Genomic DNA, 27685 nt, shown 5'->3' on the forward strand with positions numbered 1-27685 from the left:
TAGAACTCATAGGCTCCTGGTGATTGGCCCAAAGACACCCAGCTGGCTTTCATACCTAATATGGGACGCTGAGCCTGCGCTCCGCTGAGGGCAGCTTGGCGGTTCAATTCCAGTGAGAGAATAAACTATGTAGGGACAGGAAAGGAGCCTCCCCTGATTGCCTACTGGCATTCAGGCGTCCTGCAGGTAAAAGAACACTACCCGAAAAAATTCCTTTCACAGAGGCAGCCAACCACTTTGGTGATCCCTGGCTAATACGTGCCATACACTTTTTTTAAAAAAAAGGGACTAGAATTCACCATCTCCTGGTTTCTAGGCCAGCACCTTCGCCACTAGAGCAAACTGGTTCTCTGGTAGCTTGGTGGCAGGCTCTCTTAGAGGACAGCCACGACTGCAAGTAGACCTCTGTTGAAGAACTGAGGGACACACTTCAGCTCAGGGGCCTCGGTCTTTTTTTTTTCCTTCCCTGGCAAAGGTGGCACAGAGAAGCTGCAGAGGCCTGACCTTCTCTCCAGCCAGTCTGCGGTGTTTCCATTAAGAAAGTGTTGCTGGAATGCCGTTTTGCCCATCCAGCTCTCCGAATAAAGAGCTCTTTCTGGTCAGGGTTTTATCCTAACCCGCCTTGGCCTGGAAACTCTTAAAAAACAGCCCTGCGAAGGAAAGGAGAGAGATGGTCAAACGGAAAAGATGGGCGAGGCACGAGGCGGAGGAGATGGAGAGGGTCACCTCTCTTCTCACTTGGGAAAGTTGTCATGGAGAGATTGGTGGGCACTGCAGGAATGGTTTGTGCCATCCTCCTCTACACATCAGGGTGACAGTTGCAAGCAAAGCTTTGCCTCTATTTTAGGCATGGACACCTCTGGGTTCCTTTAAGTGTTGCATCAGGCTTGCCTTCATCTGTGCAGGTTTGGCTGGGGATGAGGGGAGGTGTAGCTCCTCCAAATGCGAAAGGCATCTGGTCGGGGAAGACCTTTGGGACATGGCTCTCGGCAAAGATGGGGGGCTACCTTAGGAACTTGCCTCTTGCAACAGCCTAGAGGTGGGCTTGGCAGCAAGATGGTCCCTCCCTCCCTAAAAGTTGTCCCAATTTAGAACTGGGGGAAGACTGGAACCCAGCCCTCCCCGGACAGGCCTGTCTGGATAAAACGAAGCCATCTGGAAGCCTTTGGATGCTGAGGGCAAGGTAAACTGAGATAAGCAGACCTGGCCCCATCCCACTTCCCATTTGCAGGTGAGAGTCTCAATGGGCCTACCTAACAGGACCGGTGTGAGAACCTGAAGCATTTTGGACCCAGAAATTGTGGGGCCATCAGAGGAGGAGTGCTGGCTGGGGATGAGAGGTGCTGTAATCCAGCCTGCCAAGGAGTAAAAAGCCAGATTCTGTAGCATCTGGTGCGCCCTTCCCAAGGGGTGTGGGGGGGGGGGGGGGAGGCGTTCGAAACTTTTCCCCAGATGTCTTGACCTGGCTGATTTCTGCCTAGTCAACCAGGGTGGCGGGTGTGTGTGTGTGTGTGGAGAGGACTTCGGCTCGAGCGTCCTCTGGTCTTTCCTCGTCCGACCGGGCGGAGGGCGTCGGCCACCGCGCCCCCCCCCGGACACAGAGGCCCCTTTTTCCCTCCCGGCCGGGGTGTTGTTTTTTCCAGGAATGTGCGGAATCGCGCTGTGTCCGGCCAGCCGGCGGATCCGCGCACACTGCCTCCATTCAAGCCGGCGCCCGAGACGGCAGAAACCGCACCGCGGGCTGGCTGGCTGGCACCCCGCGGGCAGCGGCCGATCAGCCCCTGCCAGAGCATCCTTCGCGGCCGGCGGAGCCGGGGCGGAGCAGCGCCCTCCTTTCCCGGGCTGCCCTTCGAACGTGGCGCCGGGCTGCAGCTCTCATCACCAGCCCTAAAGCATCCTCAGGCCGGCTGCCGGGTCCAGAACTGGAGGAAGGGAGCTGTTCTCCCACCTCCCTTCGGGAGGGCGCCAGGTTGGGGAAGGCGGATGTGGCAGGGCAAGCAGAACGAAAGTCCCGAGAGTCGGGAGGGCCCGGAAGCCCCCTTTTCGTCTGACCCATCGGGTTAAATTGTATAGTGCTAATTTTTTCTTCGTGAGCTGCGAGCGGATAAAATGTGTGGGGCAGACTGTTTGTAGCTCAGAGTTATATGAGGGGTCGTTGGTGCTCTCTGAGCTTGGCGGATTTTTTTTTGCAGATGTTTCATGACTGGACTAGGTAGCATCATCAGTGCCAGAAGGATGTTGGGGGGGGGGTGCAGAGAGGAGAAGGAGGACTGTGGCTTCCTTGGTTCTCTCTGAGCTTGGGGATTTTCATGTAGATGTTTCATGACCCAATTAAGTAACATCATCAATGCAAATCCACTTTCTTCTACCAGTATGTTATCTAGTTGGGCAATGAAACATCTGCAAGAAAACTCCCCAGCTCAAGGACCCCACAGTCCTCCTCCTCTCTCTCACCCACCCTGGCTCTTATTCCTGGAAGAGCAAGGAACCCCACCTGGGACGACGATGCACAAACTCAGGATGTGCTTTTGGGAAGTGCCCCAAGTGTGCTGTGCTTGGCCACGTGGCTCTCCCCTGACCCCATTGCTCAGGTGTCGGTGCCCCAGCAAGTTAGTGATTAATCTGCTCTGCAAGGGCAGCCGGTGGAGGTGGGATCCGAGGCCCTGGGTGCCCCCCCTCCAAGAGATGGGCATTGTGTTTGAGGAGTAAACAACCATGGGTCACAGACTGCCCTGCGTGGGTGGCAGTAAAAGGTAACTGTTGGAGCCACGGCCTGGGCCTTCTGGAAGGGGGTCTTCGGGAACCGGATGGGAGTTGAAATTAGTAGGAGTGGGAGTCCTTTGCACCCCTCTCCAGTTGCTCTTCAAAGTCTTTTCCAGGGATATCAAACCTTAGCAACTTTTAAGACTTGTGGACTTCAACTCCCAGAATGCCCTAGCCATTGGTGTTGAGAAATGAGCAATTAGCCCACTTTCAGTAGAAAGCTAGCATGTCAGGGAGAAAGGTCTTTCTCCCTGAAATGTTGATGTGTGTGTGTCCAAGTAATCTGAACACAGCACCATTGCCTTCTCTTACAGGTTGTGGCAGCTAACATAGGGATCTCCAAACTTGGCAACTTTAAGACTTGTGGATTTCAAATCCCAGAATTCCCCAGCCACCATACCATGGGTGCCATGTCTGTGCGTGCATATATATGTAAATCATGCTTTGTTGGTCAGGATATCAATACCGTAGACGAGTGTTTCTCAGCCTTGGCAATTTGAAGATGGGTGGACTTCTGGGAATTGAAGTTCACCGATCTTCAAGTTGCCAAGGTTGAGAAACATTGCTGTAAACACTGCAATCGAAACAGAAGTTAAGAAAATTTCATAGATATTGGTTATCTGTTTTTTTTCTGGATTATACTTTTCCCTTAAAATCATTTCTTTGATTTGGATGATAGGTCAGAGGTTTCTTGGAAAGGGAAAGCAAGATTTCAGTTGCTTTCTGAGGCATGGTTGACTTGGAAAAAAGATGTTAACAGTGATTTGTTTATTATCAATAATAATCCAACTATTTGTAAGGTCTCACTAGGGGTTAAGAGTCATTATATCCCCAGGGCAGATTTATAAATGTTTCAGATGAACTTTTTGTTGTTGTTGTTCTAATCATCCCGAAAAGCAAAAGCGAAAGACACAGAATTGAAACCAAGACACCGCCCTGAGCTGTCTCTAAAGCACGATATATTAAATCAACTCTTACCCTTTTCCCAACAGAAAGCACATGTATTTAAATATAAAGCCATTACAAAAAAATATATATATTTGAATTATATTCCCTGTTCCACTTTAGGCTGTGGCATAATCGTCTTTGGTGTAACCAAACCTCTTTCTCTACGTGTAACAATGGAAGTCCTCACCAAGCTTGATTCTGACCTAAACAGGTTTGAGTATCCCGAGACGAAATTTCAATCATTGACTGTAACATTTTCATTGAGACAGCAAAGTCCTAGGCTGCAGCACAACCTCTTCCCTCTTCGTTTACATGTGGACATTCGCCATAACTCCATTCCTGGAGAGATAAAACATAGCTAAGAACTGAAACATTCCGAGTGAGGCCCCTCAATCTGAGATGGTGAGGTTTTGCCCTTGGGGAATCCATGCTGACCAATGACCTCCATGTCAACGTGGACAGGGATCCACCACTGGTCTTAACCAGTCTGCCCTTGATAGCAGCAAAGCATGGAGCTGGGTTTTTTTTTTTCTTTCTTCTGGCTGTTCCCTGCTCCCTGTTACTTTGGGCACAAGAGTCTGTTGAAGCAGAAGGTATTGTTGACCATGATGAGATTTGGAAAGTTCATCCGAATCAGGTAGACCAGGCCTCACGGTACGCTCCTTTCCTCTACCCATATTGTAGCTGGCTGGTGATGGGAGGGAACATCTCGTGGATGGTCTTCCTGGTGATTTTGGCCGAGTTTCTCTGATCCGTCCGGTGTCCTTCCTTTTGATTTGGTGGTAGGGCAGCAGCCTTACGAGGCATTGAGCAACGAACGGCTGTAGAGGCTCTGGTAGTAGGAACCGGTCTCGCCGAGCGAGGTGGAGCTCTCATAGGTATGTTTATTTTCCACTGAGTGTGGGGAGTTGTAGCCGCTATACGCCATAGCCTGCTCATAGGATTTCAGGTCAATCTTATGGCTTTGCTCGGTGGACATCAAGTTGGTGATGGAAAAAGGATGATTGAAGTTGAACTGAGGGTCCATTTTGAGATCGTTCGGAAGATCCAGGTTGGTAATGGAGTTGGCAAAGTAGTGACTAGTCATAGATTGGGAGATGGGAGCTGGGGAGGCCTCAGACGCCGGGGAGGAGCCCTGAGCGCCTGAACAATCAAGTTGAACCAAACTTCTTTGCTCCTCAGAACCATGGGAGGTGTCTGAATGGCCAGACTCGGCTCCTTCTGAACCAGGGTTGGGACTCTGACCTTCCTGAAGGCCTTCAGAAACCTTTGAGGCTTGCTCTCGAGCGTGGGAAGCCTTGGAGTTGGTCTTCTTAGCCTTGTCCTCGATTTTGAAACGCTTCTGGCGTCTCAGGTAGCAGCCATTTTCAAACATGTTACCCGAATTGGGGTGGAGGGCCCAGTAGGACCCCTTGCCTGGCTTGTCTGGTGAACGGGCCACCTTGACAAAGCAGTCGTTGAAGGACAGCGAATGGCGGATTGAGTTCTGCCAACGTTGCTGGTTCTCACGATAGTAGGGGAAGAGATCCATGATCCATTGGTAGATCTCATTGAGGGTCAGCATTTTGCTGGGGGCCTGCTGAATGGCCATGGTTATGAGGGAGATGTATGAGTAGGGCGGCTTGGCATGGGTCAGCGTGCGCCGGTAGGACTTATTGATCTCCTTGGGCCTGCTCATGTTTGGGGAGGAGTAACCCAGAGGGGCCATGGTCTGGCCAACGTTTTGGTAGGGTGACAGTGAATTGAGAGTGGGGGGCTGGGCTCCCAGTGGCGTCAACACTGGGCTGACCGGAGATGCCACCGTGGGGAGACCCATGGGGCTGCTGGCATTGGTCAGTCCCGTGACGGAAGGGCTGCTCAAGCCACTGTTTGGGTAACTCATATTTATGGAATTGGGAGAACTCAACGGATTGAGGGTCACATAAGAATTAATGGGGTTCATCGGCCCCAAACTGGACGCCATTGTGCTGACGGAAGGAAACACCTGAGGAAAAGAGAAGAAAGACTTGGTCAGAAGATAAGTTCTGTTGCGAGAGAGTCACAAAAGAGGCAGAAAATCCATAAGTGATTTCCCCACTGTTGGGATCAAGTTGAACATTGATTTATGCTGCTGCTTCCGAGATACTTCTAATAGAAGCAGAGAGTCAGCTGCTAACAGTACAATCATCTGAGACTTGTTGGTCTCAGGAGAGAATAATAGAAAGGGAAGACACAGCACAGTTTATCTAGGGAACTAGAAGGACAGGGCCCTAATGATTCATAGGGACTAACCCAATGTAGTTTCATGACTTTTACAGAACTGTTATCTCTGTTTCATTGAATGGATCAGCCCAACATTTTTTCTATGAGGTGCATTACCTACCATTCGTTAGAAGTTTTTTTTCTGTCCCTTTTCCCCAAAATGCCACCAAACTATAATTTTGAATGTGACCGAAGGAGATATTTAGTCAATGTCTACCTGGAATGCAACCCACATTGATTACATTTTATTTTTGTTACCTGTAAGCAGAATAAAATTTAGAAGACTAAACTGATCCCAGTGACCGACCCAGACTGGATCTTGCAGAATAAAATCACATCCGGTTTTGGCTCTGGATTACCCAATTCTTCTTAAAATGCAGCCTTCAGCCCCTGCTCAAAAGCCATGCTTGGCTCTTCGATTGCAGCATTAAAAAATTGGGATCTTTTGCCATAAATAGAGGCAGATTGACCAATGCATAAATTTAGCAATTTCCCATTTGAGCCTAATCTTGGCTATCCCGTATTTGTTGGCTCAAAACCACAGAAGAGAGAATTTAGATGCTGATGTTTGAAAGAGTGCGGACTCCACTACCCACTCGGTGTTGTTTATATTAGATAGGGACTTAATTGACAATCTGATTCGTCTTCTTTAATTAATGGAGAGTTGCTGCCAAGGGCTAGGTGAAACCAGTTAATGTAGATTGATGTCATGCTGGCCCTTGGCTGCGTCAGCAGAATAGCAAAAAGGAAACACTGAATTTGCATAGAGCTTTATGGAAGATAGGAAGTGCACCTGAAGAGGTGAGCATAGGGTGGGAAAACCCAGGTTCAGATCCCAAAACAGTTAGGATATTTCCTGGATCTGAATCATGAACACCAAGCAGGGTTGGAAATATTAGAAAGCAGGGCTAGAGACACAAATCAAAGCAGCTTCCTCCAAGCCAAACTCTTCCAGATGATTTGAACTACAGCACCCAGAAGTCACAGCCATTTCTTAGCCCTTGGATTTGTAGTAGCAACATAGTATTCCAACTTTGTTGGAAACTGTATGATGGCACACAAACACACACACACACACACACACACACACACACGCACGCACACCAGTCTCCTCAAGGAACAGGATTCTCAGAGTCCCATAAGCCAGCAGAGCGTCCTCTTATTCACACAGTGATCAGGGGTCTCTTGTGTATGCAAAGTACTTTGGGCTATTTCAAATTCTGTGCAATAAAAGTATCCCAGAGAGTATATCTGAAATTAAAAATACTATATACGGCATACAGAAAGTGGTGGCAGAAATTTTGGGTTCAGTTGTGGTCGTTCATCAAGGGCTACCTGTATAGTTCCCATCACCACCATTGGCAACACCATGATGACTGTGAAGACTGGACCTTGCGATTCAACAAAAAGAGAATCTCTATCTCAAAGTTATCTAAGGAAAGCAATGGTTGGAAACGTTAAGAAGAGAACCAACATAGAAATAAGAAGAAATTTCCTGACAGTGAGAACAATTAACCAGTGGAACAGCTTGCCTCCAGAAGTTGTGGGAGCTCCATCACTGGAGGTTTTCAAGAAGAGACTAGAAAGCCATTTCTCTGAAATGGTAGAGGGTCTCCTGCTTGAGTAGGGGGTTGGACTAGAAGACCTCCAAGGTCCCTTCCGACTCTTATTCTGTTATTTTGTGCCTTGTGCTTAGGAAAGAACACTTTGGAGAGTCATCCTCAAATGACGTCTGATCCTCAAACAGTAACTCATCACCTCGGAGCAAAAAACGAACTTTCGGTTGACTCCGATTTGGCTGGCTTTGTCTTGGATGCATATTGCAGCTTAGTTTGGTGGGCCAAACCTCCTAAATCCTTTTTAGAATAAGGGAAGGAGATTAGGAGTCACCAAGGCCAGGGTCCCATTGTCTCTGAGATCACCGATGGCTTTTGAACCTTCTTTCCTTATCTTAGATTAAAAGGAGCTATTTCAGGGCCACTCTCGAAGACCCTCGTCACATGATTGGGATTTAGTAGACAGATGTTTCTTAGGTCCAGTAGGAACTTTTTCCCCTAAAATGGACAGCAACCTTTGGAACAAGTCCTGGGAGGATTCCTTGACAAGGACATTTTGAAACCCATGCAAGATGCCTCATCTCTTGCTCCAGGGGTCAAATCTCTAAGGGTGAGGAGCAAAGACAGTTAGCCCTCGATTTATGACTACTGATGTAGGTTGCTAAGTGAGATATTGGTTAAGTGAATTTTGTCCCATTTTACAACCTTTCTTGCCACCATGTTAAGTGAATCACTGCAGTTGTTAAGTTAGTCACATGGTTGTTAAGTGAATCTGGCTTCCCCGTTGACTTGCCTTGTCAGAAGGTTGCAAAAGGGGATCACGTGACTCGGGAACACTGCAACCGTCATAAATATGAGTCAGTTGCCAAGTACCCAAATTTTATTCACATGTCTGGGGGGATATTGCAACAGTCGTAAGTGTGAAAAATGGTCATAAGTCAATTTTTCGGTGCCGTTGTAACTTTGAATGGTCACTAAATGAACAGTTGTAACTCAAGGATTACCTGTATATCTTTATAAATATAGGGTGATGTGTGCTGTTTGTCCCAGATCCGTCATGTATTTACCAATAAACCAGCTGTGCTGCATACTTTGGGGTTTGATTGTTTCTGACACCAGAATGGATGCAGCAAACATAACTTGCCATATAAATTATATATGTGCGAGGCAGCACTTATAGGGAGCTAAAAACAATTAGGATGAATCTTATCCTGGCTCAGTTGTTCGACTGGATGCTCTTCGTGGAGTCTAAACATTTCTGCATAATTCTGTGAGCTACGGCCAGCTTTTTCATCAAATTGAATATTCACGGGCTATATGAAATATTAGAATTGTAGATATCAGTTACACAGCCAATAGGGTCTCATGTTTCCCAGTACTTGAGGACTGTCATAGAGAAAAAAAGGCCAACCTATTCTCCAAAGCCCCTGAAGGCAGGACAAGAAGCAACAGAAGCAACGGATGGAAACTAATCAAGGAGAGAAGCAACCTAGAACTAAGGAGGCATTTCCTGACAGTGAGGACAACTCATCGTAGAACGGTTCTCCTCCAGAAGTTATGGGTGTTCTAACACTGGAGGCTTTCAAAAATAGACTGGACAACCATTTGACCAGGATGGTATAATAGTAGCTCCTGTTCAAGCCGGGAGTTGGACTGGAAGACCTCTGAGGTCCCTCCCACCTCTCATTCTATGTTCTAGAGCAGGGGTCTCCAACCTTGGCAACTTTAAGACTTGTGGATTTCAACTCTCAGAATTCAGCTTTGCTGGCTGAGGAACTCTGGGAGTCCACAAGTCTTAAAGTTGCCAAGGTTGGAGACCCCTGTTCTAGAGTGTATCAAGTCCAATTTAAATCTGGAATCGAGAGCTGTGGGTTGAACTTTCCAGATGTGGCAAAAGGTGGAAAACTTTGGAAGAATTAATCTTCGTTTTCTGGGAAGGCAAAGCAATTCTGCTCACACAGGGCATGGGTTCCCTCATTTCTCCTCCCCCCGCATTTGCATTTGGTGAGCATTCTTCCCTCTAAGTTTTGACAAATCTCGGGGTGGGTGGGGGGAATAAAAGAGCTTGAATTGCAGTTTTGGGGAGGGAAGATTTGCTTCCTCCAGGGCCGCTCTCATCTTCCAGATAGGCCCAAATCCTCTCCAAACAGCCCAGCAGACGCAGGGATTGTGCAAGTGAGCCCGGGGCCGTCACCCCTCACCCTTCCCCCTGAGTAGGCAGCCTTGGACGTTAGCATCTGTTGTTTGCCTGGGGTCTGGCAATCAGTGCTGCTGAGCTTGGTTCTCTCCCAAAAGGACAGAGGGAGCTCTTATTCCCCCACCCACCCCACGTGGACAAGATGACCTTTAGAACATGAGAGCAGCAGGGCTGCGGCCCACCCCTTAGTTGGGAAACTGGAGTTCAACCCCCTGGTGCAATTGAGAGAGAGACGGAGAGAGCGATGCAGAATTTAACAGAATGACAGAGTTGGAAGGGATCTTGGAGGTCTTCTAGTCCAACCCCCTGCTCAAGCAGGAGATCCTATACCCTCCTGGACCAAATGGCAGTCCAATCGCTTCTTAAAAACCTCCAGTGTTGGAGCACCCACAACTTCTGAAGGCAACCCTTCCTCTGATGGACTGTTCTGATCTTTTCAAATCTTCAACCTCTGTTATTTTATCAATCCAGCCAGCCGACCTCTGGCTCATGCCCTGCAGATGTGCTCGGCTGCAGTTTCCATCCTGACCCCTTATCCAGTATTGCGGGTAGAGATTAGGAAAAAGCTCCATTCCATTGGGATAACAGTCAATTAACTGAATTGGGACAGTCACTTTGATTTCCCAGTCAGAGGGCAAGCCTGGGAAGGCTTACTCAGAAGCACGTCTTGCATGTGATCCCAAAAGGTGAGCCCACCCCCATTCCCGTCGCAACTTCAGCCCCAAGCAATTGCGACATTGTGCACCCTGGGTCCTCCAGACCACTGTTGTTGTTTTTTAAATACACATTTTGTCCTTCCTTAAACACCAACACTGATGGCGAATGACGATCCGTTTGTACGAGTACCTTGAGTTGGGGATCAAGAGTTCTTAACTAAAGAACTCTTGATCCTTTAGGGCTAATCTGGGTTCGATGAATGGCTTTTAAAAACTTCCAAGGACTAACCCACCCCCACCCACCCCCCATCCCCATCCCCATCCTCCAAAGTTAGGATTCATTGGGCCGCCTTTAGTTACTTTTTGCAATATAAGGAAAGAGTCAGAAAGTCTGTTCCATGTTAGAAATAGCCTATTTCTCTTAGATGATTCCTTTCCCTAATTTTGCTGGTTTCCAGATTATTTGATTTATAATCCAAAATCTGCATGAGATACGCGTGACAATAATTCCAAAGAAACATGCCTTCTGGCCTTCCTTCCTTCCTTCCTTCCTTCCTTCCTTCCTTCCTTCCTTCCTTCCTTCCTCCTTCTTTCCTTCCTTCCTTCCTTCCTCCCTCCCTCCCTCCCTCCCTCCCTCCCTCCTTCCTTTCCTTCCTTTCCTTCCTTCCCTTACTCACACTAAGGATCCCAGCAGGGGTAAAAAAAAATGTAAAACCTCTTCTTATCAAACAAACATCAGCTAAGTATACAAAAGCAAAATAGCCATTCAACTGGGGTCTTCAGCATGAGTGGGAAGCATCCCAGAGGAAGGATGACTCTCCTTACCACCCAGGAGTGGGGTGAGGGCAATGGATTAAAGTCCCTTCCCCAACCAGGTACTCTGTACTTGCCCTGATAACTGCAGTTCCCAGAATTCAGGGCACCAGATTGAGCTGAGCCAACCTATCCCAACCTCCATACTCCAATTTGCTGGCTTCTGGTCAAAAGCAAAATCAGAGGTACAAAGAGGAACTACGTGGCAAATGCGGTGTCTGTGCTGTCCCTCCGTGTTTGAGTTGACTGCATGTTCTGTCACTCTTGCTCAAACTTTAGCCGGCCAAATCGGACCCCTCCCCCAGGCCACAGGTGCCCCCCCCCATCCCTTCCAAATCTGGCTGCCAAATTGAAAAGATTAAAGTGAAAGCAGGCAAGAACGGTTATGATTCAGTGTGTGCGGAACGCGGGTTATCAAATTACCATTTAATTAAGGGTAAGAACGAGAAATAAATCAAGTTTGCTTCCTTCTGGAAACTGTCCTCCTTCTAGCATCCTATCCGAAAGCTGAGCGTGGCCTTGCCTGTAACAAACCTGTGGCTTCTTTCGTACCTCCTCTGACCCCCTCCCCTCCAATCCCCAGCCCAGGTATGGTCCTAGCCTTGGGAACAATTGAAGGAGATGTTTCAGTTGAAGTCAGGGTGGTCTAGTGGTCAAGGCACCAGGCTAGGAAGTGGGAGACCACGACTTCACTTTTACCCTACTCATGAAAGCCGGTCGGGTGACTTTTGTTTTGTTTATTTATTTATTTGGGAATTGTATATGGCTGCCTATTCACTCACCGCGACTCTAGGCGGCTTACAAGCAATAAAAACACAGCATAGAAAATAAAACTTTGCGCCAATCACCAAGAGACAGTGAGTTCTTGTTCCGCCTTAGCGTGAAAGCTATCTGGGTGAATTTGAGCCAGTTGCTTTCTTTCTCAGCACAACCTACCTCAGAGGGTTGTTGTTGCGGGGCAAATAGGAGGAGGAAGGTGTGTTGGATATGTTCACCGCCTTGAGTTATTTGTAAAAACAAAGGGGATGGATGGATGGATGGCGAAACTGCTTGCAAGAGATCTGTTGGTAGGACTAGAGTTGTTGCTTCTTGCAAAAGACCAACCCAAGACAAGGGTCTGGGCTGTTGTGCAAGGTTCTCAGGGCAGGATCCTCCTTCTCTCCCGGGAGAACTGCACCCTAGGCCAGGAATCGCCCCTAGCTTGCTCTCTCCTATTTTGAGAACCAGCCCGCTTGGGATGAAACTCTTGCAGCTTCTCTCCAAGCTCGGCTCACAAAAAGTGGAGGTAATGAGTTAACCATTCTGGACCCTGAGCTGGTGGGGGGAGACAGAAGCTCCTCAAGGAGCAGGGATTAGGAAGGCTCCAAAGCAGATACGCATTTGGGGGGAGTGGAAGTACCGGAATGATTCAGCCGAAGGCCACAGATTGTGTTTTCCTGCCCGGGAATCCAGTTTCTGAATGCCAGCCTGCAATGTTCAAAACACAGGGACAAACATCGTGCAAAACGCTGGCTTCCTCTTGCACACCTTCGTCCCGTATTTGTGGTGATGGGAGGCACCGGGTTTCCCTTCCAACTATCCCCTGACCTTCTCTACTGGCACCTTCCAGAAAGGCTGGCTTGAAGCAAGACGCTAAATGAGGAAGGGTTGGCAACTTGAATCCTGAGGGCCCTTGCCTGCCCTAAATTTCCTCCCACTCGAAGGAGCTTGCCCCCCACACCAGGGCTCTCCAACCATGGCAACGTTAAGACTTGTGGAATTCTGGGAGTTGAAGTCCACAAGTCTTAACGTTGCCAAGGTTGGAAAGCCCTGCCTTATATTGTTGGGGGCTGGGAAGCCACAGCTTTCTCTTGCTCCCAGGTTGGCTGGTTGGTTTGTAGCCTGCCTTTATTCTTTTTGCAAATAACTCAAGGAGGTGAACACCTCCCTCCTCCTATTTTCCCATAACAACAACCCTGTGAGGGGGGTTGGGCTGAGAGGGAGGAATTGGCCTAAAGTCACCCAGCCACTTTCATGTGTCAGGCGACACTAGAACTCACTGTCTCCTGGTGATTGGTCAGAAGTCACCCAGCTGGCTTTCATGCCTGAAACGGGACTAGAACTCATAGCCTCCTGCTTTCTAGTCTGGTGCCTTAACCACTAGACCAAACTGGCTCCAAAAGCAGCTAATTCAAACTGGTTCCACCACAAGGTTATTGGAGCAGGAGAAAGAATCATGCCAGTTTTACCTGCGCACCAGCCTTGATTAAAAGGGCTGGGCGATTTGTGTTTCAGCAGATGGTGTCAATCAGGCTTCTAACGCTGATCCAGGATATGATTTATTTGTTTGGGAGAGCCCGTCGTGTAAACATGGCCATCGGGCTTTGTTAACGGGAATTAGCGCGCTGTATGAAGCCAGCCTAGTATTGGGGGAAAAAAGGTTGTGGTCAGTTGCGGGGCTGTGAGACATTTTGTGTTGTAACAAAATATCTCACAGTTCCTCCGCAGATCTTAAGCCACCTCACTCGGTTTTCCCACTGTCCCTTCTAGCTTGCTCTTTTAACTTGGCCATTTTAGATTTTCTTAGCATCGGAGAAGGAGAGATTGTTAGTCCATGATATCAAACCATCAGAAGGCATCTGGGAAGCCCTTCTCCAACTAACCCGTTGCATTAAATTGTATTAGTAGGAAAAGGTGCTACCAAATTCTTCCTCATCTTAGCACACAAGTGGTTCCTTTTAATTTTGCCTTTTCTGTGTTAGATTGAAATTGGTCCTTATACAGAGAGCCACCCCAGGCAATGTCAAACATCTTTCTATATTCCCCAAAGGGCTGAACCCTCAATAGGTGTAAAACAATGCCCCGCCTCCCTTCCTGCTGCTTTCACGCCTTGCTTAAAAACTACATTGTAAACCTGAATTATTTTTATTGCTGAAAATCAGTACATTTTTGCTGCTGTTTTTGCTGACGCTACAAAGCTTTGTCTGAACTGGCACCCTAGTTTTATCATTGTGGCTTTGATTTTCAGAATAAAGCCTCCAGCTAATTTTATCTGAAACCTACTTCGTTAGTGCCAATCAAAATGACACTTATGTCTGCAGGTCTCTAGATCAGTTCCCTAAGCACAACGTTGCAAGACAAAATAAAAGCGAAAACATGACTCCAAAATCGATCACTGAGATCTGCAGATTAGAATGAGTACAGGTAATCCTCGATTTACAACCATTCATTTAGTGACCATTGTAAGTTACAAGAGCACTTATGACGGTTGTTACACTTACGACTGTTGCAGCATCCCCGTGGTCATGTGATCAAAATTTGGACACTTTGCAACCGACTCATACTTACGACAGTTGCTGTGCCCCAGGGTCAGAAGGTCGCCCTTTTAAGACCTTCTGACAGGCACCACCAACCGGGAAGCCAGATTCCCTTAACAACCCTGTTACTAACTTAAAAACTGCAGTGATTCACTTAATAACTGTGGCAAGAAAGGTCATAAAATGGAGCAAAACTCACTTGCTTAGGAAAGACAATTTTGGGATCAATTGTGGTCATAAATCGAGAACTACCTGTGCACTGAGTATGTGCATTCGTCTTGGGCTATAAATAACAGTCACACTTCTCTGACCTGGCAGAGAATCAGAATTTTAAAAAAAGAAAACCGTCTTTATATTAGCAAAAATAATGATGGGTGTTCCTCTAGGTGAAAACACAAAGTAAATTCCCGAGAAATATTTGCATAGTTGCCTTCGAAACAAACGTGGCACAGTTTAAGCTTGCGCCTATCTGCAATCCCACCCTGATTAGACACAAAGGATTGTACCAACAGGAGAGGATATTTATTAGATGGATGGAAGGAAGGCAGGCAGGGTGGCAAAATATATCCCTCATTTACAGTCCTCCCCACCATCTCTGGCCTCCGGACGGAGTGTCCATCCTGCTCAGCAGGTTTCTGTTTGCTCCATTCCACGAAGACCACAGAAGGTGCTAAAATTAAGTTGATTTTCCTGCCGGGCAATGTTTGGACCAATTTTGAAAGTCTGGGCACTGGGCGTGATGATGGATTGGTCCACGAAGCAGGAGGGGGAGGCATGGAGGGGCAAAAATGGGACGGTTGTATTCAAAACTGCTCCTGGTGCCAATGCCATCTGAGCTTGCAATAGGATTCTTTTAAAAAAAAAAAATAATGAGCCCTCTAGAAAGATATCCATAAAGTGGATATCTACCATATCCATAAAGTGGCCAAATTTTTAAACGGGCTCTGCTCCTGTGCCTCTGACCTCTTTTTCTCTTGCATTGCTGAAGAAAAGCTTCTTGTCTTGCAACACAGTCAAGTTGCCACCAAAGGCAAAAGAGCAGGTCTAATTTAAAAATTTGGTCAGCTTTTTTTTCTAGGAGTGGGATTCTGCCAGCCAGCCGGAATTGGTTCACTAAATCAAAAGTTTCAAGTTAAGACATCCGGAAACAGAATAATAGGACTTTCTTTAGAATCAGCGTTTTATCTGTATCTTTCTCGTGGTGCTCAAAATTAAGATTTTTTTCTTAATCTGGCCCAGGGACTACAATGGTAGAAAGAAAACTCTGTATAGAATATATTTCAAAAGGCCATTAAACAGTGCCAGCGAGTACCAATGTTATGTTATAAACCGAACTTTAATACCGGTAGACCTCGATTTACAACAGTTTGTTTAGTGACCGTTGAAAGTTACAACGGCACTGACAAAAGTGACTTATGACTCATTTTTCAGACTTACGACCATTGCAGCATCCCCATGGTCACCTGATCAAAATTCAGATGCTTGCCAATTGACTTATATTTATGGCGGTTCCAGTGTCCTGGGGTCATGTGATCCCTTTTGGCGAACTTCTGACAAGCACAGTCAATGGGAGGCCAGATTCACTTAACAACCAGGTTACTATGTTAAGTTAGTGCAGTGAGTCACTTAACAGCTGTGGCAAGAAAACGGGGCAAAACTCACAGGGCAAAACTCACTTAACAACTGTCTTGGTTAGCAAAGGAAATTTTGGGCTCAATTGTGGTTTTAAGTCGAGGTCTACCTATAAAATATTTCATTAATAATGTCAACACGATTCTGACTAAGTCAAAAATGCTTAAGCTAGAGCCTTTCCATAAATCTTTTCCCTTTTTTGTGTGTCTTTTGGAAATAAATGACACAGCCCTTCATTAACCCAAATGTCTGAAATGAATATATTGGGTTGGGGTTTTTTACTGTATTCTTAAAAAAAATTATACTTCAAAATACAGAAAAATTATCAACGAATGAATGAATGAATAATCTGAAATGCACACACACTTCCCAATCAGAAGCTCATTTACTAAGATCCCAGTTCTGCTATGATATGTGACTTATTTTAAAGCAAGTGTTCAGAAAGTTGCAAAATGTGTGTGTGCGTGCACACACATACATTTTTTCTTGGAAGTGGCGAGCTGCTCCTTAATAGCATGGCATCAGTCCAGATCTGTCACTGCAATGAACAGGACCTGGAGAATTTAGTACAGATCTGTCTGGCTCTAAAAAGGTCATTTTCTTAACCTCTCTTTTTATTTCCACATTCCGGATGTTCTGGTAAAGATTGCTTTTTTCTTTTTGCAAAGTAAAAGCATGCTGGGATTATCACTGCATTTATTATTATTCCCAGTTTTTGATAATGCAGAAATACTGACAGGAGTGTCTGTGAAAGAGAGAGGAAGAGGCAAAAAAGTCAAGACAGTAGTCATACCTTTGAAGCCCCCTGTTCATGTGTGTTGCAAGTGCCCACCAATTGAAGCCCACCACCTTAAATACATCTAATTGCATTCAATAATATGTTGATTGTTCTAAGATCCAGATTTTTGGGAACTGTTTAAAAATACACTCTTCACAAAATCTTGGAACCTTTAATTTGGGTTCCTGAAGTTGGCACCAGGATTCCAGAAATGCATTTAGAAAGTTTTAGGGGTTTGCCCAGTAAGTAAAATCCCTTTCCTGTTTTCTGCTTATTGACAAGAGTCAATGAGCAGATGAGTCATCCTGCCCGGATCTCCAGAGGTAAGTTTTAAATAAGGAGAATAACAGAGTTGGAAGGGACTTTGGAGGTCTTCTAGTCCAACCCCCTGCTCAAGCAGGAGACCCTATACCAGTTCAGACAAATGGTTGTCTAATCTCTTCTTGGAAACCTCCAGTGATGGAACACCCACAATTTCTGGAGGGAAGCTGTTCCATTGATTAATTATTCTAACTATAAGGAAGTTTCTCCTTAATTCCAGGTTGCTTCTCTCCTTGATTAGTTTCCATCCATTGTTTCTTATCTTGCCTTCAGGTGCTTTGGAAAATAGCCTCTTCTTTGTGGCAGCCCCTCAAATATTGGAAGACTGTAATCATGCCAGCCCAGTCCTTCTCTTCATTAGACTAGACATTTCCAATTCCTGCAACCATTCTTCATATGTCAATAATCCTCACCTCCCTCCCCGAATGCCCCACAGAAGACCCACTGGTGGGCGTAATGCCAGGGAATCCCTCAACTTCCAAAGGGCTGGAAGTTCATGGACACAAGATGACCACTGGCCGGTCTTCCACCACTGAAATAGTCTTCCAGGCTCAGAACAAATCTGAGACTAATTTATCTTCCTCTCATGAATTTGTGCCAAATCAGATTTTTTTTTTTTTTTTGCTATGCCAGTCCTAACCTGGCAGGCAAAAATTTTTCCTGCTATGAGTTACATCAGGAAGTAAAAGCCCCAAAAATGGCAAGAGTAAAAGTTGTGGTGACAACATAAAGAAAGATGGAAAGGAAATAGCCTGCCTTCCGTCTGGGTCAACAGTGGCAGCGGGCACAACTTTTACAGATGATGAATGGGGCCTGCCCCAATACCCACACCCCTCCCCGATCGCTGCACATACAGGTGAGGAATTAAGGCAATAAATATATGTTTGAAAGAAGGGATGTGAGCGTTGTGCTCTGACACCCAGATCCAGCCAACTGTAAAGCTCACTTCTGGGGAGATTTCCAGCAACCTCCCAAATAAACGGAAACCTGGTTAGTTTCACCTTCCCAACCCTCAATTTTTAGAAGATCCATTCTATTCCGTGCTCATCTTCCGAGTACATTTAAATCCTTTACAGATAGTCCTCAACTTACGACCACAATTGAGCCCAAAAATTCTGTTATTAAGAGAGACATTTGATAAGTGAGTTTTGTCCCATTTTGCGACTTTTCTTGCCATGGTTGTTAAGTGAATCCTTGCCATTGTTAATTTAGCTTCCCCGTTGACTTTGCTTGTCAGAAGGTCGCCCAAGGGGATCAATGGTCATAAATATGAACCAGTTACCAAGCCTCTGAATTTGGATCACGGGATCACAGGGACACTGCATCGGTCATAAGTGTGGACAAAACGGTCCTAAGTCACTTTTTTCACTTTGAACCTGTCACTAAATGAACTGTTGTAAATCGAGGACTCCCTGTAATACATTTTCAAGGGGCCTCTTTTGGGTCCATTTCTGAAATAACCTTTGTTAAGACTCCGGGCATTTTCCTGGTCCGCCCCTTCGCCTCCTATCTAAGGCTGTGTGCAGTTCACGTCCGTAAGGCTTCGTCACCTTGGGTGTGGGCCACACACTCTTTTTATTGTGCAGGTGTGTTTGCACGTAAGCTCAGGCGGGCTCTGCCTTCGGTGGGGAGGTGGTCATTCTTATCCTGGGATCATGAAGTATACATACAATGAGCAATTTCTCTCCTGAGCAATAATAGCTGCCCATCCTGAGGTTTGGGGCAAAATAATACGGCCTTCAGTTTGGCGGCTCTCAATCCTCCTTGAGGTTCTTCAAGTGACAATTCTTTGGTTTGGAGCAGAGCCTTTGCATCTCTAAAAAATTTAAACAGTTCAGATAATACAGATAGTACCCTCAACAACAGTTCATTTAATGACTGTTTGGAGTTACAACAGCACAAAAAAAATGATTTATGACCGTTTTTCACACTTATGACCGTTGCAGCATGCCCACGGTCATGTGATCAAAATGCAGACGCTTGGCAATTTATTTATTTATTTATTACTCCAATTTATATGCCGCCCTTCTCCGTAGACTCAGGGCGGCTTACAATGCATTATAGCAATAGCCTGCATACTTTTTTTGTATATCCCTGCTTATTAGGGCTTTCGGGGGCCCCAAGCGATGTTGTTCTATACAAAGTTGGCTTATTGCCCCCACAATCTGGGTCCTCAATTGATATTGATGTCAATTGCAGGGTCTTGGGGTCATGGGATCCCCCTTTTGTGACCTTCTGACAAGCAAAGTCAATGGGGAAGTCAGATTCACTTAACAACTATGGCAAGGCAGGTTGTAAAATGAGGCAATCTTCTAAATCCAACCCCCTGCTCAAGCAGGGGATCCTATACTGTTTCAGACAAATGGCTGTCCAGTCTCTTCTTAAAAACCTCCAGTGTTGAAGCACCCATCATTTCCAGAGGCTCTATGGAACGTTTTATTTATCCTCCTGTTTATTGGATTTATAACCTTTGCTCCCCAATTTTATAACTGAAACAGGAACCTCATATGATAGTTTGAGCTGAGAGAGAACAACTGGTCCAGAGTTTTAGGGGACGGGGCATCAATCTGATTTTCCCCAGTGCCAATCCAGCACTTCACTACCACAATCAGTTTTTTAATGGGATGGAAAGGGGAAGTAATTAAACCCATCATAGAAGCATAATATTAATGAAATGGAAAGCCAAGTAATGTGTGCCTTTGTGCTATTTATTCCCAGCTCTGTAAAATGTTCCCACTCTCCTAGGTCAGTGAATTTCATAGCTACAAACTTAACATTTTCTACAAAGGAGCCTCAGCAACGAGAACGAAGCTGTTGTGAATTCAGAGTTACACCAAAGCGCCAAAGTTACTGATTAATCCAAATCTTTCCAGCGGTTTACAGAAAAAGCCCCAGTCGTAAAATCTTCTGCAAGATAATAAACATATATTCATCTGCAAGGGAGATGATATGAACCACAACAGCCTCTTTTTCCCACCACGTAAAGTGAGCACCTTTAGCCCAAGCTCGGTTTTAAACTGATTTTTGTAGGACTGCAAGTTTTAATTGGTTTCTCCCATAAATGAAGCTCATGCAAGGCAGAAATGGCAGCCTACGATGGGTTTTGGTGGAGCAGGATTGTAATTCTAAGAGTGGTGCTGAAAGTTAAGGAGGTGGATGTTTAATCTGAGTGGCAGCTACTGTGGTGAAATGCTCCTACTTCACACAATCTGACAATGCAGGTAGTCCTTGACTTACAACCATTCGTTTAGTGACCGTTAGTTACAGGAATGGCACTGAAAAAAATAATTTACGACCGTTTTTCCCGTGATCATTGCAGTATCCCCTGTGGTCACATGATCAAAATTCAGATGCTTGCCAACTGATTCATATTTATGACGGTCACAGTGTCCCAGGATCATGTAATCCATTTTTGCGACCTTCTGACAAGCAAAGTCAATAGGGAAGCCAGATTCACTTAACAACCGTGTTACTCACTTAAAAACGGCAGTGATTCGCTTAATAACTGTGGTGAGAAAAGTCAGGAAATGGGAGCAAAAGTTATTTAGCAACCGTCTTGCTTAGCAATGGAAATTTTGGGCTCCACTGTGGCCACAGGTCAAGGACTTCCTCCATTAAGTCTGTTTCCTTTTTCACATCTTCTTTCGTGTGCCTCTACTTAAGTCTGATTTATTTGTTTCATTTCATTTTATTTATTAAATTTGTGTATAGCTCATCTTACCACGAGGAGACTCAGGGCGGCTAAATCGAAGCAATAAAGCCATAAAGAAGATATATTTACATTCAATAAAAATACGGGTTGTGATGAAAAGCTGGGGAAGGAGGGTGCGGAATGGGACTTTTGCTGAGAACTCTAAATAGTTCGCTAAAAGAGAAGCCAGCTAAATCCTCCTTGGTCAGCCTACGGTCTGATTTTCCCCTTCGTGTTTATTTATATCGAAGCGGGCAGCTTTGGCACGGAGGAAACTTTTCCAGTTCGGCCAACTTGAATTAGATTACCCAGATCACGGGTGACTGTCATTGAGCAACGGCACCCTGGCCTGAAGTGTCGCAACCTGGGTTATTTTATCTCAACGGCCAAATTAAAAGAAATCTGATGAAGCAATTGACCCCATGCCGTTTCTCTCCCTCCTTCGGCCCCAGTTCCTCTTCCGGCTACACACGGGGTCCCTTCTTTGCATGGACTCCCTGGACAAAGGGATATTCACGGCATGGCCAGCCCTGCCTGCAGTGGGATGGGGTGGAGCTGGAGTTTGTTTGGTGCGCGTGGGGGAAAACACCACCTTCCCCAAACCAGCGACCTGAAGGAGGAAATGAATCAAGGAAGACTTTAGCATCTTCCAACAAGGTGGACATTGTAGGGCGTCCAGTAAAATATGGCCATTCTTTACGGGCAAGCTGCTGGGAAGCAGGGCAGGAGCAGCCCATCTTTTAGGCTGAATCTGTTTTCTTCCTCCTTTGCTTGTTCAAATGGGAAGAAGAAAAAAATAAACGAAAGAAGAAAAGGAATAATACCTAAGTGTGTGTGTGTGTGTTAAATAAACAAATATAATTAGCCTTGTATTGCATGATTTCGAAGGCCTCTGGGCTCAGTTTATAGCTACCCAATTCTGAGAGTTTGCAACGCCAAGTCCCTGTTGATTTTTATGTAGTATATAAATGTAGGTATATAGGCATATAGGTATATATATCTAGTTATATACAGTATATGTATATACACACACATATGTACGTGGGTGTTTTGTCAATAAATGCAATTGATTCACGTAAGACCACTTTTTATTATGATAATTGTGTTTCATCATACAGTTAGCCAGATGTTTAAACTGGAGTTGGGTTTTTTGTCCACCTATTGAGTTATTATTGTGATTATCATCAACTAGAATATTACTAGAATATCCATAAATAAAAGAATATTAATATAACAACAAGAGAACTCAAGATGGTTGCTGCTGTTTGGAACAGCCACCGATTCTCTTTTCCAGTTTATTCCATTCCTGACCCTTTTCTCCTCCCCAAAGTACAATCGATTGATTGCTCTCTTTGGGGCTCCCTATCCACCACAATCTTCACAAGGTCATGGTTTCCCTCCTGCTCCTGGGCCCCTTCCTCATTGTGGGCGAGTGGTCCACTTGGAGAACCACATTTGTTATTAATAAATAAGGATGGAGTGAAAAGAACGGCAGGGGTGGGTGGACCTGCTGAAATTTCCAGATGACTTATGATGCCTTATGGGCTTTGTGGTCCCTTGTACATTTCTCAGAGGGAAATAAATAAACTCTCTCGGGTTAAAGGCTGCCAAGCTTGGATGGCTCTGGAAAGCTATCGAGATACCTGCAGTGGAAGTGATCTCCTCCTTGGTTTTGTGTGCCTCCAGAAGCCAACTACTGACACGACCCCTGAATGCAGATTGGGCAATCCCTAGCTTCTAAGGAAGGGCATCCAAGATCTCCCTTCCAATAGGCAAAAGAAATAAAATGAAGGATGGGAACAGAAAATATATATATATATATGGGGATAATGCTTGATGCTAAGCCTGCAGCCTCCCTGGTGGTTAAAAAAAGAAAGAAAGAAAACAGAAGATGATTCAGCACAGGGGTCTCCAGACTTGGCCACTTTAAGACTTGTGGACTTCAACTCCCAGAATTCCTCAGTCAGGCATGTAGTTGAAGTCCATAAGTCTTAAAGTGGCCTCTGGTTTAGCAGAAAAGAATGGAAAGATAAGATAATTTTGGACCTCTTGACAAGCAGCCTTTGAGTCCCATAAGTGTTTGGGGTATCTTTCCAAATCTGGAGACCTCCAAAGACACTGAAACGTCCTGCCTCCAGAAGTTGTGGGTGCTCCATCACTGGAGGTTTTTAAGAAGAGATTGGACAATCATTTGTCTGAAATGATATAGGATCTTCAACTGGAGCAGAGAGTTGGACTAGAAGATCTCCAAGGCCCCTTCCAACTCTGTTGTTCTGTAATTCTGATATTCTAAGTGATCGTTAGCAAAGCAGTCCAGATTAACATCCTGCAAAATCCAAGACCACCAATTCCTCCATGGGCCCATTTCTTGGTCTTTGGGGAATGATAGCCCACTGTGATAGAAAGTTATTTTTCTCTCAAGCCCCCCCACTGATCTTTTGTTGCCTAGACCAAGAAACAAGCCTGCAGTTCACATTGCACATTAAGCAAATTATTGACTCAGGCAACTGATACGACAGTCCGTCTTATATGCCAAAACCCTGGGCGGTTCACAGCAACAACATAAAAAACATGTTTTAAAAAACGTCATTACATGTTTCAGCTGTTTTGGGCATAGGGCGGTGAAATTTGCAACAAACATGGTTCAAACCATGATGTAGCATGGGGGAGGGAGGGAGACATCCTGCAACTCAGTGGCTGGACCTGCGTATAACTGAGAGTCCTATAATTGGTTGGTTTGACCTTTAATCTGCAGAGAGTCCTCAACCTAAGACCACAACTGAGCCCAAACTTTCTATTGCTAAATGAGACAGTTGTTAAGTGAATTTTGCCCCATTTTACTATCTCTTTTGCCTTAGCTGTTAAGGGAATGGCTGCGTTTGTTAAGCTAGGAACACAGTTATTAAGTGCATCTGGCTTCCCCATTGACTTTGCTTGCTTGTCAGAAGGTCGCAAAAGGGGATCACGTGACCCCCAGTGTCTGCAGCCATCATAAATACGAGACAGTTACCAAGCATCTGAATTTTGATTACATGACCATGGGGATGCTGCCACAGTCATAAGTGTGAAAAATGCTTATAAGTCATTTTTTTCAATGCTGTTGTAACTTTGAACTGTCGCTGAACAAATGGTTGTAAGTTGAGGGCTACCTGTACTAACTCATCCAACCTTCTTTACAATTATCTTCAAGTATGGTTTGTTCAGCAAAGCATAGGAAACAAACCGTGGTTTGAGCCCATTGGTGGGGAATGCTTTGAGGGCTGTTCTCGGTTTGGGTGATTCCTCTTTCCATTGGCAGAAAATAGTTCTGTTTTCTAGCGGCTGAAATCACGGGTGGTTCAGTGGGCTACGTGTTTAGGGGCTGAATGACCTTCTACATCTAGTAAGTCAGTCAAGGAATCCAGATCCAGACCACCGTTGCAAATGAGGCCAAAATCTGTCTTCCTGCATAACTGGTGGTTTCTGCGGATTCACATGGACCCATCCCTTTGCAGTACTTATTGAACTCCAAACAATAATCTGCAGGTGGACAAGTCAGTTGACGTGACCTACCTCAAACCAATCTTTTGAGGTTTGAGAACGTGTCAGCTCAAACAAGGCGCATTCACACGTTCAGTTGACTGCAAGGTTGGCAAGGTTTTACCCATGTTTCTTTAGCATTGCTGGGTCTTCCCATTCCCAGCCTAATAATCAGGCTGATTTAAGTGTGCTGATCTATGAGCAGGCTTTTGTTTGTGAGGTTGGTAATTTCTTTTCATTTTAGAAAAGTGTATTATTTCAATATAAAAAGTATACTATGGTAATACTTCCTATTATGGGGCGTCGTAATAATAGTAAGTACCAATAAAGGAGAATATTTGTAGCTCAGGGTTGAAATGAGGGGTCCTTGGTGCTCTCTGAGCTTGCTTCTTTTCTTGCAGACGTTTCATTATCCAAAATAGCCAACATCATCACTGCTAGGCTAACTCCCCTCTCTCTCTTCTAGCATTGATGATGTTACCTAGTTTGGTCATGAAATGTCTGCAAGAAAAAAAGCAAGCTCAGAGAGCACCAAGGACCCCTCATTTCAACCCTGAGCTACAAATATTCTCTTTTATTGGTACTTACTATTATTATTATTATCACTTCCATTACATTTGGGTTAACTATATTGAGGATACAGAATTTAAACATTTTTAAAAAAGTTTTTTTCCCATTAATTAAGGAAGGGATCAAGTCCTATTTATCCATGGTGTGCCACCTCTGACTCTTCTGGTGTTGTTAAGGATCCCTTATTTGCAGAGATTGGTTAAAAATATGAGGTGGTATCTGAAAAAGTGTTCTCCCAACATTTCTGACCATCAAATCCTTTCTGCTGCCAGAAAGTGATTTCCTAGTGAAAATAAATTTGTTCGGGTTGCTTAGAATTCCATGCCTGCAAAGGAAATTTAAGAATCTCTTTGCAACCGACCGATCCAACAGTGAAGATCCGCTGAAATTCAGCGTTGGAAAGTTTACAACAGAGGAAAGATTTCCTTTTGCCAGCCTGGAATTTCTGTCTCATCTTTGAGTTATTGAGGAGCAGGGAAAGACTGAGCTTTAATCTGCATTTACTTCCACTGTGATCAGCAGGGTGCTACCCACAGGTAAATGCGTGTAGATTTCAACTGCTGCCTTAATCTTTTCAGAAACTTCTGTTGACTTACTTAGTTGCAGAAGAGATTAAGATCAGAATGGATGAATTTGGAGAGAGTTGATGGCTGAGAACTGCAAGGAACAGAATTAGAAATTTCTGGCGAGACGGGCATCCCTGGTACAAAAGCACATTCTTCAGGTGGCAAACGTGTGCAGATGGTAGTTGGACTAGTAGCTGAACACGGGCAGCATGGAAACATTGTAGAAACAGCCAAGATGGTTTCCCGAAAGGGTGTGTATGAAATCAACCCAAATCAAGATCAGACAGGGTGACAATCAATCCACCATCAACCCTCTTGCCAGCAAATTCCCTTTCCTCCACAATGCCAGTTTATGGAGCTGTTTTGGAAATTGGCATTTCAAACTCTCATAAGTAGGTAGCTGTAAACTGAACCCTTCAAAATTGGTCCCTTACAAGGCTGATTACATTTGCTTATTTAATAAAATTAAAAAATAATTAAAATAAGGGCAAGAAAAAGGGCAGGCAGGATGTCCCTTGTAAGTTTTTATAAGTGCAGCTTTCATTTTATTAAACAATCTGCTCGGCTTATTAAGAAGTTCTCGTTAATTGTAACAAAAATGGCCACTATGGAAAAGTAATTGGGTTTTATTCCCTTAGATAAATATGACGGAGTTGATGAGGATTCAAAATAAAGCGGTGCTGGTACCAATCGGTCACCAAGTTGGTTTGAAGTGATGGGAACTGTAATCCAACAATTATGTCAGGGTTTGAGGGAAATCTGGAAGCCGTTTTGCAAGAGACCCGATTGAGAGAATTTATCAGAATGCAAATTATCAAGGTGGCCTGAGTTCTTCTTTATTTACAAAGTTACTGGTTTATTTTAAGAACGTTTATTGGGCGCAGTGCCGAAGAAATATTTTTTTTTAAGATCATTAGATAAAATTATAAGCAACTTCTTTCATTTGTGGGAGCTGATTGGAATTTCCAGACCTGGGTAGTTTATAAATAATGAAAAATGATTTGATTCTGAATTTTCTGCAGATGCCTAATCACTTTTGGAACAAGGACTTTTTAGGATTAATGGATCTTAGCTCCATTAAAAAGAGAGTCTATTCCTCTCTTGTTAAATGTCATTGAACTGTGCTCTGAATTGTAACTTTTTCAAAATTACAAAATTTGTAATTTTGTTAGCAAAATTCTGTTACACCAAATGAAATAATAATGATCAAAATGCAAAACTCAACCAGCTTATGCGATCAGTCTATTTTATTTTAGCTTATATCTTAATTTAAAGTGTTTAGTTTAGTTTAGTTTAGTTTAGTTTAGTTTAGTTTAGTTTAGTTTAGTTTAGTTTAGTTTAGTTTAGTTTAGTTTAGTTTAGTTTAGTTTTCTCCCCTGGGCAAAAGAGACCATCTTGCTATTCATAATATTTTGTAAGTTTTCCTACTTTTTCTGTGCAATCCCATCTCAGGACCCCACCATTATTTTCTACGCACACATCCTAACCATGAAAGAAGCCCAGAACTCTTCTTTCCCCAAAACCACCCAGATTCCTTGAATACGACTTCTTGTTTAAAAAAACCCCACTTTCCACTCCACGTACCTCTGTGGGTTCGTTGTAGTACGAGGTCCACTCGGAGATGTCGTGCGATTCCATTTTGACCGAGCCCAGCATTCCAAAATCCCGGAGAGGAAAAATAATGGCTTGTCCGTGTTTAAAATTTCAAGGAGAGTGGGAAATCCTCCAATTGGTTTCTTAGGGAAGTTTTAATGCTTTATTTTAATGCTTCTTCTTCCCCCAAATGCGTTCGTTTGGAAACTCAGCCTAAACCCACAGACCGAAAGAAAAGAAGATTGATCTCGGAATGGCCTGCCTTCCCCTTTTTCCAAAGTGTGCAGTGGCACTTTGGGAGCCAAATGCTCAAGATGCCCAGAAGTCAGAGAAGTCAACAGGTTTCCATGATTATAGGACAATCCATCCAGTTTTGGGACCCAAGGCCCAGGAGGACTTGCAGGGGGCTGCCTTTGGGATGTGCAAGCTCTTTGTGTTGGTCGAAACCTGGACTGCTAGTTGTCCTGAGGTCGTCTCCCAGTGTCTGAAGGGCTGTCACCTGGACAGGTCCGAGTCTTTATAAAGCTACCTCTTTATCCCAACTC

General features: G+C 44.8%; 1 protein-coding gene across 1 annotated transcript; it reads right to left on the reverse strand.

Moving 5' to 3' along the window:
• Window positions 1-3555: 3555 nt before the first annotated feature.
• Window positions 3556-27610, reverse strand: FOXA3 (forkhead box A3). Its single transcript, XM_070949389.1, has 2 exons — window positions 27132-27610; window positions 3556-5695 (listed from the first exon to the last, which is right to left on the reverse strand). Exons 1-2 carry the CDS (start codon window positions 27201-27203, stop codon window positions 4508-4510), a joined length of 1260 nt encoding a protein of 419 aa, XP_070805490.1. The 5' UTR covers window positions 27204-27610; the 3' UTR covers window positions 3556-4507.
• Between the last annotated feature and the right edge of the window lie 75 nt (window positions 27611-27685).

Source organism: Pituophis catenifer, unplaced genomic scaffold (assembly GCF_029215685.1).
Source record: "Pituophis catenifer annectens isolate HBS135680 unplaced genomic scaffold, rPitCat1.0.hap2 SCAF_9, whole genome shotgun sequence".
NCBI lineage: Eukaryota > Metazoa > Chordata > Lepidosauria > Squamata > Colubridae > Pituophis > Pituophis catenifer.